The following is a 16,904-nucleotide window of genomic DNA, read 5'->3' on the forward strand; positions in this document are numbered from 1 at the left end:
CCTCTCAGTAACTGAAGAAAGTTCTAAGAAATTCTGAATTCTAAGGAACTTACAGTAAAGGGAAAGTGGGAGACATTGGAGACCGTGATGATCAGAAGTGGAAAGGTGGTGTGATTCCTAGGATTTGTTAAAAAACCGCCGTTGCGGACGAGGGTTGTCCCACCAGCCCCTTCCTCGCAGGGGTGGCGGTGCCCCCGAGCGGCCCTGGGGAAGCCCTGACGGCCCTTCCTGTGCTTCCTTCCCTAGATTGTCCACACGCACAAGCCGCACTTCATGGCCCTGCACTGCCAGGAGTTTGGAGGGAAGAACTATGAAGCCTCCATGTCCCACGTGGACAAGTTTGTCAAGTAAGTCTGGGGGGACGCGTGCTGTGCCCTTCTGCATCCTCCCCAGGCCAGGGGATGGGGGTGGGTGCACAGGGCTTTCTATGGAAATTTGGGCCACAACCTCACCAGTTAGTGTTCTGTGAGGCACCTTGGGTGAGCCACAGTTTTCCAAAGAGAAAGTGTGGCCCAAGTGTGTGATAGCATGCCTCCTGCGAGGGTGCAGGGTGACAGCGTGCCTCCTTCAGGGGTGCAGGGTGACAGCATGCTTCCTGAAGGGGGGATGCAGGGTGACAGCGTGCCTTCTGGAGAAGTGGGACACAGGGTGACAGCATGCCTCCTGAAGGGGGGGGTGCAGGTTGACAGCACGCCTCCTGCGGGGGTGCAGGGTGACAGCATCCCTCCTGGGGAAGGGGGGCACAAGGTGACAGTGCACCTCCTGGGGTGACAGGGGTGCCTTGGGCTTGGAAACTTCAGCCCTGGGTTCCAGGTGGAGAGTCCTGTCTGTGTGCCAGAGGTCACAGCTCATGTGGTCTGATGGCTGCCAGCCTGCTGCTGCTGGGCACGCGTGGATGGATGGACAGGCAGGACTGTGTTCTGTCCGTCAGCTCATACTGCATTTGTCACAGTGAAGTGGGGCCAGAGCTCCGGTTGTCTGTGGGAGGCGAACTCTCTGTCGTTTGGGAGGCAAGAGCCACAGGTATTGTGCCAGCTGCCACACGCACGCCCCGCGGCTCCTCAGAGGACAGGCTGCCTAGTGCTGCTCAGGAAGAAGGGGCACCTGGTCTCCGCAGGAGTTCCCGTGCTGAAAAGCGGGGTCCCCATCTTGCTATTGGTGGCGGCAGCTACTGGAGCCTCCTTTCTTCTTTTGTTCTGCCTCTGGTCCAAGTGCCCAGGGACGTCCGCTCTGCTTCAGGCCCCCTGTGCCCGCCCTCTGTGTCACCCAGCCCCGGACTGGGCACTGGCTGCTTCCACCAGCAGAGTATGGAAAAGTGATGCTTCCTGACTTCTGAGGCAGCCATCAAAGGCCGCTATGCGGGGCGGGAGCCAGGGCAGGCGTGGGGCCACCTGTGGGTGTCCGGATCCGTGGACTCAGTCCACGCCCTCTCAGCCTGGCGCCCAGCCTGAGGATGAGTCCTGCTGCTGTCACCCAGCCTCAGTCCTCCTGTTGAGGTCCCCAGTGTTGTCAGTTGACACAAGCAATCCATCCACGTTTTCACAATTGTGGGGTAGTTTGTGAAAGGGCAAATTTTTTTAAAAAATTAATTTTTACAAAATAATCTATAATTTTAAGACAATTCCAATCCAAATGTTTTCTTAATACTTAACAAACTAGTACTAAAATTAATATGGAAGAGTCAAGAGTTGAGACTAGCTAAAATAATTCTGAAAAGAACCAGGTGGGCGTTCTCACGTGCTGCGCTGCCGGCTTCCTCTGAAGCAGTGGACACTGATGGTGGGGACAGATGCCTAGGTGAGCCACAGTCAAGCCCACCACTGCGTCACCCTGGGGTGTGGCAGGTGGCGACTGGGCCAGGGGAGCAGGGTGACTGGTCCTGTGTGGAAAGAAATGACACCAGGTCCCCACTTCACACTGTAGTTGTCACCACACAGGGGTGAGTCCCAGTTGTGTTACTGAGTAAATGTAAAAGGCATAATTACAGTGCTGAGATGAAAATGTAGGAGAACATCTTTATAGCTTTGGGATAGGGAGAGATTTCTTTAGAAAGGTGCAGAAAGTGTGGCTTACAAAAGAAAAGATCAATAATTTGACCATGTTAAAATTAAAAGCTCTGTGTATCAAAAGACGATAAACAAAGTCAAAATTTAGCCACACTTGGGGAAAAGTATCTGCAACACACTTTACCGACAAAAATCAGTCTTCAAGTATATAAAGAACTCCAGTAAGTCAATAAGAAGAAAACACCCGCTGGAAAAGCTGGGCGTTTCACAGAGGAGGGAAGTTGCAGGCGAACAGCAGGTGCGTGGAAGGAGGCGTGCTCCATGCGTCCAGCAGAACCACACGGCTTTGTGTCCACGTACGGGCTCACACCACGCTCTTTCCGTGCCCTGCCGTCCTCGTGCCCATGTTAGATTTTCCTCCTACCTCTGCTGTACACAACACACGTTGTTCTTTTTGCTTTAAAGCATCTGTTATATTTTAAAAAGATTAAAAAGTGAGAGAAAATGTCATTTATTTTTTACCAGTTCGTCTATCACTTCTATGCTCTTCATTCTTTGTGTTGACTCAGGTTTCTATCTGGTGTCATTTTCCTTCAGCCAGAGGGCTTTCTTTAACATTTAGCTTCACACAAGCCGCAGCTGATGGATTCTCTTAGCTTTTGTTTGTCTGAAAAAAGTCTTTGTTTTCACTTTTGAAAGATATTTTTGTTGTAAATAGAATTCTAGCTTGTCAATTTTTTTTCTTTTAGTACTTTAAGGACATTGTTCCATTGTCTTCTGTATTGCATTGTTTCTAATGAGAATTTAGCCATTGTTGTGATCTTAATTTTCTGTATATAATGTGTCTTTTTTCCCCTGACTGCTAGATTTTGTCATTCTAGCTGGTTTGCAGCAACTTGATTATGTTGTGCTTTAGTTTGATTCTCTTTGTGTTTATTTTACTTGGGGTTCTTTGAGCTTTTATAATCTGTAGGTTTATAATTTTAATCAGATTTGCAAAAAGTTTGTCCACTATTTCTTTAAATATTGTTTTTCTTCTCCTTCCCTTCTCTTTTATTCTCAGACTCTATTTCCTGACGTTAGATTGTTTGATGATATTGCACAGGTCCCTAAGCTCTTTTAATTCTTTTCAGTTCATTTTTCCTCTTTTCTCCAGTTTGTGTAGTTTCTGTTGCTGTATCTTTTAGTCACTGATATTTTCTTTTTTAGGTTTTAGTCTACTGTTAGGTCCATCCAGTGAATTCGTTTCTGATATTGTATTTTCAGCTCCAGAAGTTTCATTTATGGTTTTTATATCTTCTGTCTTTCCTCATTATGTTTATGTTTTCCTTTAAATCTTTGATCATATTTATAACAGCTGTTTCCAGGTTCTTTTCAGCAGATTCCATCATTTCTGTCCTTTCTAGGTCTGTTTCATTGACAGCTTTTTTTGTAGATGTGAGTCACGTTTTGTTGCTTCTTTTCATGGCAAATAATTTTTGATGTGATGCCAGACATTATGAATGATGTGTTGTTTGGTCTCTGCACCTTGTTTTCTTCCTTTAAACCATGTTCGGGTTTGTTGCAGGCAGTTAAGATGCTTGAGGGTCAGGTTGATCCTTCAGGCTCCTTCCTTTCTTCCCTCCTTCCTTCTCTCCCTCCCTCTCTTCCTTCCAGTGTGGTGGGTGGTGTTTTCAGGGTGATGTAAAACATGGTGTCCTAGCCGACATCCTGTGCCTCCTAAACACGCCTGTAAAATGGTGAGGTGTCTGTGTGACTTTTGCGTTAAAGACTCACTTTTTTCCTTCCAGAGAACTACTATCAAGTGATGCAATGAAAGACTACAATAGGGCTCGAGTCTACCTGGATGAAAACTACAAATCCCAGGAGCATTTTACAGTAAGTGTTCTTTCATTCCATAGAATAAGCATGACACAAATGGGGTGTCTGCTGAAGCCATCCTTCTCCTAATTAAGTAAGGAGAATTGGGTAGACTGCTCTCTATCACAGCATAATGCCATCGTGCCTGAATTAAAATTTCACTGCACTTCTGCAGCCGGTTGGGTGGTCCAAGTCCATGGCTGGCCTAGCAGAGAGGTGGGCACAGTGCAGATGAGGGGCCTCAGCTGCTCCTGGCAAGGCACCTTGATTGGCTTCTTGTCAGCTGGCATAGATGAGGCCTGCGTGCACGTTGGGAAGTACACAGCCAAGGAGGCCCAGGGCCATGGTGTGTGGGAAGAGAAGTGGGCGAGTCGGGGGCTCTAGGGTGTACAGAGACGAGGGCTTAAACCCAGCCCTGGATCTGCTCTGCAGAGGAGCCTGTGCCACCAGGCTTGCTTCTGTGCTCAGCCAGTCCTGGGAGTCCTGGACAGACCTCCAGAGGGGCCGGCTCTCCCTCTAGAGGGGTCAGGTGGCCTCCAGAACGGCTGGCTACAGGGGAGCAGGACAGAGCCCTCCATGGAGCTGGGAGAGACCTGTTCCTCCTCCTCAAGAGTCCTTGGTCTGGCAGGGACACTGGACACCTGGGAAGGCAGTCCCAGTGAGGCGTGACAGCCACAGGATGGACACGGGGTAGGGGAGGGGACTCAGAGGCTTCTTGGAGAAGCAGATGTTGGACGGGTTTTGAGTAGCTGGTTGTGGGTTCAGAGGATAATGTCCCAAGCACCGTGTCTTAGGAGGCCCTGAAGCAGCTGTGTTAGCTTGCTTTCCTCTGCTTTCTGTCCCCTGGCGTCCTTTCCCTCCCACTATCCCATCGCTGCATGTGCCTGTTTGACAGTATTCTCCACGATGCGTGGCGTTGCTGCAGGCAGCAGCAGTGTGGGTCCTGCTCCTCAGCTCGTCCCCCAGCGCCGGGAGCCTGGCGTGCAGCAGGCGTTCAGCCACCGTCTGCCAGCTGCTTGGAGCGGTGGGCTCTCATGTGCCGAGGCTGGGCTGGGGCCAGGGAAGAGTGTGCTATGCAGCAGGAGCAGAGATGCCCCCTCCCCGGGGCTGCATCATGGAGATTGTCCTGTGGGTTAGCGAGGCACCTGCCGGTTTTCAGTCTTTAAATTGGGGGCATCTGATGCCAGTTAAGTCATGTCCTCCCGTCACTGAGAGAGTCACTTGACTACAGGTTCATGTCTCCACCCTTAGCTATGTCTGCAGGATCCTGCGTCCTGGTGTCTTTCCTCTGCTCCTCTCCTTGGCAGCTCCTCCAGACCCTCCTCCATGCCCACCCCCCTCCGTTCACAGGTGGCCTCACCGCTGGCCTGCTGTGCTTGGTCCTCTACCCCCCTGCTGCACTGGTGTCGGCCCTCGTCCCCTGAGGTTGGACACAGCCCCCTCCCTCTCTCCTCTGCCTGTCTACCTTCTCCTTGCTGGCTGACTCCTCTCAGCTCCTCCTTTGGATGAAAACACTTCTTCCCTTGACTTGCACACTTCCCTCTGCTATGACCCATCTTCCTGCTTTTCCCAAGCAAGACTTATTCAGATGAAAAAATAGAGTATCTGGAACTAAAAATACACTAGTTGGGGTTAACAGCAGGTTAGACACTATAGAAGAAAAGAAAAGTTAATTGAACTCGAGGACATGGCAATAGAAACTATTCAAAATAAAATACATAGAGAAACAAACGTTATTAGAACGTCACTGCCCTGTGGTATAAGATCTAATGGTCTGACCAAGTGACAGCGGAGTCCCAGGAGAGGGAGGAGGAAATGGACGAATACTTGAAGAAGTAATGGCTGAAAATTTTCAAAATTTCTGTTTGTTTTTTTTTTCTGTGTGTGAGGAAGACCAGCCCTGAGCTAACATCTGACGCTAATCCTCCTCCTTTTTTATTTTTTGCTGAGGAAGACTGGCCCTGGGCAAGCATCCGTGCCCATTTTCCTCTATTTTATATGGGACACCACCACAGCATGGCTTGACAAGTGGTGCGTTGGTGCATGCCCGGGATCCAAACCCGTGAACCCCGGGCCGCCGAAGCGGAGTGCATGCACTTAACTGCTGCACCACTGGGCCGGCCCCAAATTTTCAAAATTTGATGAAATGTATGAACTCATAGATCCAATTACTGTAACAAGCTTCAAGCAGAATAAACATTGCATCCCATGGCACATCATGATGAGATTGCTGAAAACAGGTTATATAACAGGTCTCTCCCTGCCACCATCATCCTCAGAGGGGTTGGTTTCTGCCTGCGTCTCCACTTTCTCATTAAAGCTGCCGTGTCCCAGCAGTCGTTGGTCACCTCCTCTTGTGGAAACTGTCCTCAGGTCTTCACAGCCTCCTTTAAATCGAAGACACAGGTATTTTAAAAGTAAAGGGATGAAGAAAAATACATCATGCAAACATAAGTTAAAAGGAAGTAGGAGTGGCCGTGTCAATACCAGTGTAGACTTCAGGACGAGGAGTGTTGGCAGGGAGAAGGGGGCGTTTCGTGAGGATAAAGAGGTCAGTTCCTCAAGAGTGCGGTGTGTACCCAGTGTCAGGACCCACGTGTGCGTGAGCGCTGAGGGAACTGAAGGAGAACTAGGTCTACCGCCTGGGCGTTCCGACGCTCCTCTCTCATTAGCTGCTGCTGTGGGTGGACAGGAAGTCACCACCAGCCAGCTTGACCTCACTGAGGTCTGTGGGACACTCCACCTAGAGGAGCAGCGTGCACAGCCAGAGGAAAAGGCAGACCGACGGGGCGGGGGCGGGAGCGAGAGGACTCCTCAGGGAGGGCCTGTGCCGGAGGACGGGAACGCCACTGACGGGGGAGGGAGGAGTTGGCTTCCACTCTGTTTCCTCAAGAATATCTTTCACAATGAAGGTGAACGTTCGACAGAGATTTTTTCAGACAGGGGAGGTTTGCTTTTAAGGTTTTCCTGATAGGTGCCAAGCAGCCTTCGGGTGGGGAGTTTAGGTCCGTCTCCGAGGGCCGCCTGTCCAAGGGCTCTGCCTGAGGCCTGTGTTCTGGTGCTTCCACCCTGGCTGCTGGGCCACAGGCTGTTCCCAGGCCTGGATGAGTCTCTGACTTGGTGTGTTGATGTGGAGCGCTCACCACGACACATTGCAGTCTGGGCCGTAAGGCAAACCGCACATGTGTGAGAGGTTGAAATCATACAAGATAGGTTCTCTGACCACAAAGGAATTAAATTAGAAGTAAACAAAAACGACATCTGGAAAATTCCCAAATATTCAGGAATAAACAACCAACTTGTAAATACCCCATGAGTCAAAGAGAATGTCACAAATGAAATTAGAAAGTATTTCCAATTACATGAAAAACAAACTGAAAATCTTCAGAATTTGTGAGATGTACCTAAAGTGGTGTGTAGAGGGAAATTTATAGCATTCAGTGCTTACATTAGAAATTTTAAAAATAAAGAGCAAATTAACCCAAAACAAGTAGAAGGAAGAAAATAATAAGAGCAAGAATCAGTGGAATAGAAAATAAAATAGTAGAGAAAATCAGTGAAATCAAACTAGTTCCTTAAAATGATCAACAAATCTGACAAACCTTCCCAGTGGATCAGAGGCTCAGAACAGGGTGTGTCCGGGGATGGAGCCCGAGGTGCTGGGGTCCTCGAGGTGGAATTCAGGCCTTTCTCCTGGGCTGAGGCTGTCGCTCTGCTGAGGGAAAGAGTACCAGCACAAACTGCCGCCGGGCGTCTCCCGCCTCAGCGCCATGGGGGCGGGAGGGGACGTGCAGGGCTCCATGCACCCCGGGCGCTACAGGGGCCTTGACACTTGTGAACAGAAGCTGCAGCCTCATGGAAAGAAGGCCTGATGGCTGGAGCTGGTGTCTCCCCCTCCCTCCCTCTCTCTGTCTCTTTCTCTCACATACACAGCTCTGTGGACGTTTTCCATATCTTTCTCAAATGCTCACTTTTCTAGTTCTCCGTGGTCTGCTTTGTGTCACATATCTTTACATGCTGGCATCGTAATTGCTTTTCTCCTCCAGCCCAAACGTTGAGTTGGCTGAAAAGACAAATGGTTGAATGCGGGAGGAGCATCAGGGTGAAGAGAGTCCACTTTGGTCTTGCTTCATCCCTTGAGATTTATCTCAAAATGTCATTTCACAATTTGCAATGAAAAGCAAGTATTCCCAAAATGTAGCAATTTCACTGAAGAAATATTCAGTGCAAACACTTGTGTATGAGGATGGTCACCCAAAATTACTTGATAGCAAAAATTGGAAGTAACTTTAAATACCCAGAGTTAGAGATTTTTGCACTGTGGAGCAGCCGTGCGACGGAAGAGTCTGCACCCTGCAACCACCACAGATGACGTGGCCCGGGGTGTTCAGTGAAGGCAGCTCCACCTCCAGGGCTCGCGTGAACAGAGGCTGGAGCCCACGCTCGCACCCCATGAGCATCTTGCCATCCTGTTGGTCTGTTGAAGTACTTAACGATAATATTACATCTTGTCCATTCTTCACTGCATGGATTTTCAAGTTTAAAACATCTGAAACCAGGGTGCCTCTACCATTCATGGCATCTCACAGTTAGAATTGGCAGCATTTTCCTCTCTTGGTCATCAATACAGTAATGGCACTGTAGTTGGTAACATGGCCATCCTGCTTGGTTCCAGCCTGAGACAGCACTCGCAGGTGGCACCTCACTGGGCAGGACTGACCCTGGCTTGGGGGCAGAAGGAGCTGCCCAGCGCACCGTATGGGACTCAGGGACAAGCCCAGGTGCAAAGGCCCGGAGTCTGTGTCTTCAGGCATCCACAGTGCTGGACAGAATGTAGGAGACGCTGCCCACAGAGGGCGTGGTGCGTGCCAGGTAGCTCTCTGTCAGTCTGGCGGTGCCTGTGGCCTGGCTTCCTTTTCAGGGTCCGTCCGCCTGGCGGTCCTCCCCTACAGCCACGGTCCTGTGCGCTTGTGTCAGTGGCCAGTTGGATAACTGGGACAGCCATGTTTGGTAGGTGGGAAGTGGTCAGTGATGCTCCAGACTCTTTGTCTGGAGCTCGTCCCAGAGTTGGCTCAGGGAGAGATGTGCGTTTGTCATCCCCGCCTTGTGACTGAGAGGGTAATAGTTTGCAATAAAATCCTGCTTGACCCTGGGGCCCCTGGAGCGCTGCCGCTGTTGTGCTCATCCATCGCCCCCTCCGTGTGTTGTGTGTGGAACTGCCCTTGCTGGGGCCTCTGGACCTCCTGGGAGAGGGGACCCTGCACTCGTGGGGTCCTGGGCAGGGCTGGGCAGCAGTGGCCAGCCATGTGGCCACCCTCCCACCCCAGCCTGTTGGCCTCTGGCCGTCAGAGGGAGGAAAATTTAATTTTTACAAGATTAATGGTATTGGAGCAATATTTTTAGCTGAGTGTGGTTCAAATAATAGGCCATTAATTGAGAAAGGAAATTGAAATGAATTTATCTTGTACATAAATGCTGTCACAGGCATTAATAGGGCTCAGAGAATAGCGGCCTGTTCCCAGAAAGAAGCTGAACCTTGAAGCTGCACCTGGCGCGTGAACGTGACGATGGGGGTGCTGCACACACAGCAACAGAGGAGCTGCAGGCTGGGGGCGGGGAGCGGGGGGCTGCAGGACTGGGGGAGCTGTGTGCCTTTGGGGGGTTGCTGCACACACAGCAACAGAGGAGCTGCAGGCTGGGGCGGGGGAGCGGGGGGCTGCAGGACTGGGGGAGCTGTGTGCCCTTGGGGGGTTGACGGCCTGGGGGGGCTTCAGGCCTGCGGGGGGGCTGCGGGCCTGGAGGGGCTTCAGCCTGGGCCTGGGGGCTTTGGGCCTGGGGGGCTGTGGTGTGGGGAGGCTGCAGACAGAGGCAGGAGCCTGCAGATGCACATCTTCACCAGGAGATGGCACCAAAGCAGCATTTTGAGGTACTCAGAGGGCAATTTTTAGACTTAAAAAAAATGATTATGTTAAATTTTATTTGCTCATAAGAGCCATCCTGAGTGGCCATTTACTTAAGCAGAAGGCTCATCTGGTCTACTATGGGCCTGAGAAGACAGACCAGCCCCCACTGGCCATCCCCTGGGCAGTGTCCCTCTCTCTAGGGCCTTCGCCGCTGGCCGGGTCATTGCCTGCCTGCATTTTCCCCCTACATTTGGGTGTTGGAAGCCTGTGCCTTCAGAGGCACTGCCAGACTTGCGTATTGATATTGGCCCTGGGAGGCCAGGCCTGTCCTGTTCATGGAAACTTGTTTGAATGTCCCTCACGGGGTGGACTGAGGACTCTGGCCCAGGGTGTTGACACAGCTACATGTGAGCTGGGCAGGACGGCCGGGAGCTCACAGTCTGTGTCCAGGGCCCCTAAGTGCCCCCGGCCCTTTCCTAGTGGCAGTGGCCACTCCTGATGTTGTGATGGCTGGCTGTCTTCCTCCCCAAGTTCAGACTCCCTGAGAGCAGCAGCTCTGTGTGTGCAGCTCTGGCCCAGAGCCTGGAGTTGCACCAGCACATACTGGGTGCTCAGGAAACCTATTCTGAGTCCAGGAGGGGTAGGGGTCCTAGGGGCGAGAGGAGCCAGGACTCAAGTGTGGATTAGACGTGGACGCCCCTTGGCCCTCCCAGGGAGGATCCAGAGGCCGTGGATGCACCATTGCAAACTCAAGAGAGAACGCCAGCTCAAGACACGATTTGAGGCCATCGGTGTCTAGACTTATATAAGACCACAGATTTTGCCAGATGCCCCAGGCGTGAGCTGCAGGAGAGTCCAAGTCTGGGGCTCCTGAGCCTTGGGGCCCCCACATTTGGAGATTGGGAAGACGCGGTGGGTTCATCCAGGGCAGAGTTGGGGAGGTGGGGTGAAGGCAGGGCAGGGGTGTACTGGAAGCCATGTGGTAGCAAAGAAAGATCCCACAAGGAGTGAGCCTGCATCCCCTGAGGCGCCTGCCTTCCCAGGCCCAGGCCTCTGCCCAGGGCTGCCTGGGAGGACCTGGACTTCTCTGTGCCCAGGGTCTGGAGAAGATGGCTGGTACCCAGCAGAGGAAGGACTCGGTCTCAAGTGGGCACTGTGCCGATGCCGCTGTCACCCGGCCCAACACCCAGCAGATGCCCTGACGCTTTCTCAAGGGAAGCGAATGTTTGGTGTTTTCCACGATCAAATGTTAAATGCCTTCTGTATCCTGGCAGACGTTTATGTTTTAACATCCCACTAATGTTTTTGTATTTGCCCAAAAAGAACGAAGATGTTCCGGTTTTAATCATCAGCAAGTTTTAAAGCTCTAGTTCTATTCACATCACACGGTAAATAAAACGCTAGGTTCCCTCACAGAAGAGGGTAGCGTTTATGGTGCTGGACTCACTGAGAGCAGGAAGAGGAGACTTCCTGGAAGTGTGCCACCCTTCCCTGCCCCGGGGACCCGTAAGGTCCAACGGCCTGCTCCCTGCGGCCTGTCCGGTGTCCCTCCTGGCCATCACGTGGTGGGGTGCCGCTGCTCCTGGGACGAGACCGGTTGTTCTTGGGGCCGCTGCAGTGTCAGGTGGAGAAGCAGCAGCCCCCGCTCTGCACGCCTGGCTGAACCTCGCTGTCCACAGACACCTGCGCCTTGTAGAACATGTGCAAACGCAGAAAAGCGAAACGAAGCAGAGGCATTGCTGTCGTTCAGTCGTCCCTCCTCCCCGACTGCGATGGTGCTGTGTTCTGCTGACCCGGCAGGCCCCGTTGTCTCAGAGGAAGCTGGCTGCCGGCCCTGCCGCACCCTCCGTCCTCAGCCCCTCCTGCTCTCCCCCTCCTACACCGCTCCAGGTGCCTGCACCTTCTTTCCATCCCTGGGCCTTTGCACCAGCCCTGCCCTCCTTGTGCACTCCTTCCTTCCCCAGATGCCCACGAGCTGGCTCCCCCAGGAGAGCCTGCCTGGACCTCCCTGTTCAACAGCGCCACCCTCACCTCCTCCTGGGGCTCTTCCTTCCCTCACTCCTCCCTGCTCTCCCTTCTCTAAGGGGCTGTTTGTGTGTCTGTATGTGCATCCTGCCCCTTCCTGGTGCCTGTCTCCCTGCTGCTGTCATGCGTGCTCCTGAGGACAGTGCTGGCACACCTGCTGTACATCACTGCATTTAGTGATGGAACCCGTGTGGAACAGCGTTAGTACTCTGGCATGTGACGTGAATTTGTGACTTTGTCAGAATGGTGACCTGTACAGGAACACTTGAGAGAAACCTTCTCAGTTACACGGATGGGCTCCAAGGTGGGCTGGGACTTTCCTCAGATGGTGCCGGCTTCCTGGGACCCAATGCTCATGTGCCCCCGATCCCCCATGGGTGCTGGGCCCTGGAGCACAGGAAGGAGTTGAGGGGTCCGTCCAGAGGGTGTGCAGGGGGTTGCCACATGGTCCTGCCAGGCGAGGTGGGCCAGACTCAGGGAGGAGGGTCCCTGGAGGAGACAGCCAAGCTCTGTGCCTGCACAGAGGGACCTCAAGACCGTGTGAATTACACCGAGCATCATGCAGAGGAGCGCGCACTGCCCTGGTTCCAGAAATGCTCTCGCCACAACTCCCGGTTTCAGCCTTTCATCCTGGGCCCTTGGAAAATGCTTCCCACTCAAGGCATTCCAGGATTTGCCTCCTAGGAACCTCTGCTGAGAAGGTCTTAGGCGCCCAGTGTTGGTCACACATTCACTCAGTTACCTTCGCAGCAGCCCAGGATGGCCACGCAGGCCTTGACACTGAGCAAGTGCCCGGCATAGTTTTCCACGGTTTCCAAGTGTCCATTGATCGGAGGCGCTGATAGCACAGGAATCACGTGTCTCATTTCACCAGCTCGCGGAGGAGCATAGAAAACGCATCACTTACGGCCTGAAAAGCCTGCACGTCGATGGGAGATGTAAAGGTAACGGCTTTCCTATACTCTGGCTTCAAAAATGGCCGAATGAGGAAGAAATGGCAAATTTATTTTTGTATAATTTCCTCCATGTCTTGTTTCACTGGAGCAAAGGAGTAAAACATCACAGAGTGAGATGCTCTCACTGTTCCTGCTGGTCATTTGTCTGACCTGGGGGCCCAGAGGACGGAGGAGAGTGGGCTGTGTGTATCAGTGTAAATTCAGGGCTTTCTGAGGCTGGAGGAGGCCCCCAGGAAGCACGGCCAGGGGCCACCCAGTGTCCCCTCACCTGGTGACCCCATCCTCCCCCTCACCTGGTGACCCTCATCTGATTACCTGTGAGGAAGAAGAGGAGGGGGAGGAGAGGAAAAAGGGAGGGTCACCTGGCTCCTGAGGCAGTACATGCAGGCTGGCCAGGGGTCCCCACCATGCAGCACAGAGGGGCCACCGAGGAGGGAGGTGCGGGCCAATGCTGGTACCCAGGGAGCCCTTCCTTTCTGGGGACATCAGTGCTCCTAGGACGTAAGGCCGCAGGTGAACGAGCTTGTCAGGCAGCAGCTTTTCTCTCGACAGTATCGGCTCAGTGCTAGGAAGACCTGGCCATATCTCGATGGAGAAGCTGGAGGCCATGGGCGTTCTGGCTGCGGCCTGGAAAGCCCAGGCCAGTCTGCATGCTGCAGGGCATGAGGGCTGCTGGGGACAGGACCTCACAGAACCCCCAACCCTCGCCTGTGCTCAGATGGCTGGGCTGGAAAAGTGAGGGGGACAGTCACTCGTCTCAGAGTGCAGGTAGCACAGACTGTCCCCTGCGTGGCAGGAGCATGGCTGCGTGTTGCTGTGGCCTCGTTCCTCCCGTGGCTGCAGCCACACCCATGGGCAGCCCCAGCGTGTTTGTTGCGGGAGGGCCGGTCTGGCAGCTGCCTTCAGTCGTCCTTGTTCTTCCAGACGTCAGCTCAGAAGCGTCTGTCTGCAGAGCTGGACCTGGAGCTGTGTGTGGTGGTCTGTTGAGTAAATTTGGCATGCCCTCTGGGGCGCCGTGAGCACAGGCAGGACAGGCTGGCAGAAGCTGTTCTTGCTGTTGGCGCCAGGCTGGTGCCTTCCGCGGCTGGCAGTCCGAGGAGGAGGAAATCCTCTTGTTAGAGCAGAAGTTGTGAGCTTGCCTGGGGCTTTTAAAGGGTGAGTGCTCTCAAGCCGTGGTGGCCAGAGCAGGGCACTAGGCCCCCGGGAGCCTCTTTCTCCTTCGAGGAAAGGGGATCCGTGGAGAGTGCTGTACACCAAAGGCTTTGGTGACCGCAGGGTTGCCTTAACACGTGGTGGTTCTGACTTCCTCTCAAGACTCTAAAAGTGGGGTTCCATCTGGGCAGGGGGTCCTGAAACCGGGGACATGGCAGCGTCCTTCAGCGCCTGGAACTCAGCATCACCCAGGGGCCCTAGGAAGGCCCGGGGTGCTGTAGCCCCGGCTCGCCAAGCTCTGAGGCCGTGACTAGATGAACGTCTTCACTGCCCCAGGTGTCCTGGGCCCCGTCCTCCCCTGCCTTCCAGGGTCTCAGCCAACACCTTCATCCCTTGGTTAATTTGGTCCCTGGAAAGAGGCTCACAGGTGAGTTTCATTTTCTGTGAGGCAAAAAGTGCAGCCCAAACTGGAAATCCACAGACACGAACTTGAGGGACACCAAGGTCTCCCTGGAGTGCAGCCTTGCTCATCCGGGTGAGATTGAAGCAGGCAGGAGAAGTGACCCTCTCTGACTTCTGGAGAAGGTGGTCAGCTGCTCCCCTGCAGGACCCCCTCCTGGAAGCTCCTCCCCTCCCAGGACTAAAAGGTTCGCTTTGCAAACCCAGCCTGTCCAGCAGGCTCCCGTTCCCAGGAAAGTGCAGTGGCCTGTGTTGGCGTCCTCACTGGTGGTCAGACCCTGTGGCCCAGGTGTAGGCCCTGGCGCCCAGGAGGGGTTAGTCCACGCCCTGGAGAGGTCGGTCCCCACCCTGGAGGGGTCTGTCCACGCCATGGAGGGGTCAGCCCACCGTGTGAGCCGTGTGTCTCCACACTCCCACTCCATTGTCCATGCTGGTGGCTTCTGGGCCCGGGACACCTTGACTGTTGCTTACCAACAGAGCCCTCCTTCCTCTCCTGCCCCCGCCACCCCGTGTTTGCACTGCTGAGAAGGAGGGTCCTCGGAGGGAGCACAAGCTGGGAGGGCCCTGCGTTGGCCTTGGTGGTCCTGCTTTTCAGGGAGAGCAGGGCCTGCTCCGCCCGGCGTCTGCTGGGGGGTGAGGTGGAGTGGCAGCTGCTCCTTTCCATCTTGGTTCTGGGGCCCCTCCCCTGCTCCCTGGTGGCCCTGGTGCGACCGAAGGCGGGGCAGGCCAGAAACTGTGCTCCTTCCCAGGAGACGCCCTCCATGCCTCTCTTGTCCTCCCCCTCCGTGATCTGCCCTTCTCCCCCTCTCTGCTCTCCTGAATCAGATTTTAGGGGAAATTTATGGAAAATTAATGGAGTTTACTGGTGTTCTTTGGTCCAAGAAAAGGAAAGGAAGGCAAATGCGTTTCTGATGAGGGACCTCATCTGCTTTAGGAATGACTCCCTTCCTGCCCCGGCCGTCTCCCTGCCTCCGCTCCCTGCCTGTGGGTCCAGACAGGCCTGATAAAGTGAGAGAAGCAAGATTGGTTTTCTGAGGGCACCGGGCCCCCCGTGCTCAGCTAAATCACGGCTGTCTGCTCTGCTGGCGGGGTAACGACCCGCTCCCCTCTGCGGCACCTGCAGCCCCGCGGGACGCGGTGATGTGCGGCCGGGCAGCGGCAGGGGGCTGCAGTGAAGGTGAAACTGTCATATCGATCTTTTTAGCACTAAAATATGAGCCACTTTACTCCGCTCCCGCTGCTGTGATGTGAAAAATAATAACTCGGATCCAAATTAAAAATATTGATCCCGGGAAGGTGCTGAAAGTAAATAAACACCTTCCGAAGTTTTCGGGTCAGCTGAGAAGTGGGATTCAGCAATAAATGTTGGCACATCAGAGGCCAGGGTTCTTGATCTGTTTTTTCTTTGAATTGATTTTTCATTATTTACTTCCTAAAAGTGTTGGAATTTGGTCCTCCACTGTTAAATCCCAGTGTTTGGGCAAATTATTTCTTTGGGGCTTATGAGGTGCTCCTAATCCACTCACTCATTGATTGATTGATTTTTGACTCAATGAGCTTGCAGTCCCTGCCTCATTGAGGGCTTCCATCATAATTTTTTATACATTTAGGCTTGACTCTTTTTATTTCCTCTAACAGATGAGCTGATGTTGGGCTATCAGACGGGGAGGACAGTTGCCACAAGGTTAATTTTATCCGGCTCCGTGCATTCTGAGGACATGTTGGGTGTGTCCTGGCTGCGGGCCGGGGTGAGGGGGTGGAGCCCTCCAGGACTTCTGCAAATGCCCTTACCCAACAGGGCTGAGACCCCAGGGTCTGTGAGCTGCCCGCAGCCGGGCCGAGTGGCGTGGGCTGGCTCGAGTCAGCAATGCTATGGTTCTTCCTGGGTGCGAGGAGACACTGAACCATGCACTTCTGGAGAGCTCTCCCTTCAGGAGGCCCCTGAAAGCTGGGCCGAGTCCCCTTCACTGCTCAGTGTGGGTCCACGTGGGCTGGCAGGAAAACGGAGGTACGGTGCCAGTGGCAGCTTGGGAACGACAGAGGAGATGGTGGGGCAGCCACTTCTATGTGATGGTTTGTGGGGGCCAGTCTCCCTGGGAAGACATGGGACTTAAAATGTGGCTTGTCCTGCTCCCATGAGAGTCAAGGTGCCTTGTGACCATTTCGCATTCACTGATGCCCAGCATGCAAAGCTGCCAGGCCTAGAGTCTGCCCAGGCTGGGCCACGGGGGTGGGAGGGAGAAGGGGGCTGTGCCTGGGGCTCTCAGGGAACACTAGCACTCCTTGGCTCGCTCCACGCTTTGGGTTCTCAATGTCACGAGGGCCCACGTGTGCCCCTTAGTGTCGAGAGGGCCCATCCTGTCCCCCTGGGTGTCGGGAGGGCCCGCCCTGTCCCCCTGGGTGTCGGGAGGGCCCGCCGTGTGCCTGCTGGGGGCCTGCTCGTGATCTGTGAGAAGCAGCGGCAGATGTTTTCTGTGTGTGCTGTCCCGTTGTCGATGCAAAGAGTGGTGGTGAGAAGAGGTGCAGTCACATGGCACACACAC

At 53.8% G+C, this 16,904-nt stretch overlaps 1 protein-coding gene across 2 annotated transcripts in view; it reads left to right on the forward strand.

Moving 5' to 3' along the window:
• The window catches only part of INPP5A (inositol polyphosphate-5-phosphatase A), a 236,041-nt gene that overhangs the window by 99,602 nt on the left and 119,535 nt on the right, over positions 1-16,904 (forward strand). For both annotated transcript variants that reach the window (XM_058544330.1, XM_058544331.1), the window contains exons 3-4: positions 247-347; positions 3,797-3,884. In XM_058544330.1, coding sequence (XP_058400313.1) covers positions 247-347; positions 3,797-3,884 — 189 coding nt within the window. The remainder of the gene's footprint in view (positions 1-246; positions 348-3,796; positions 3,885-16,904) is intronic.

The sequence above is a fragment of the Diceros bicornis genome, chromosome 6 (assembly GCF_020826845.1).
Source record: "Diceros bicornis minor isolate mBicDic1 chromosome 6, mDicBic1.mat.cur, whole genome shotgun sequence".
Lineage (NCBI taxonomy): Eukaryota > Metazoa > Chordata > Mammalia > Perissodactyla > Rhinocerotidae > Diceros > Diceros bicornis.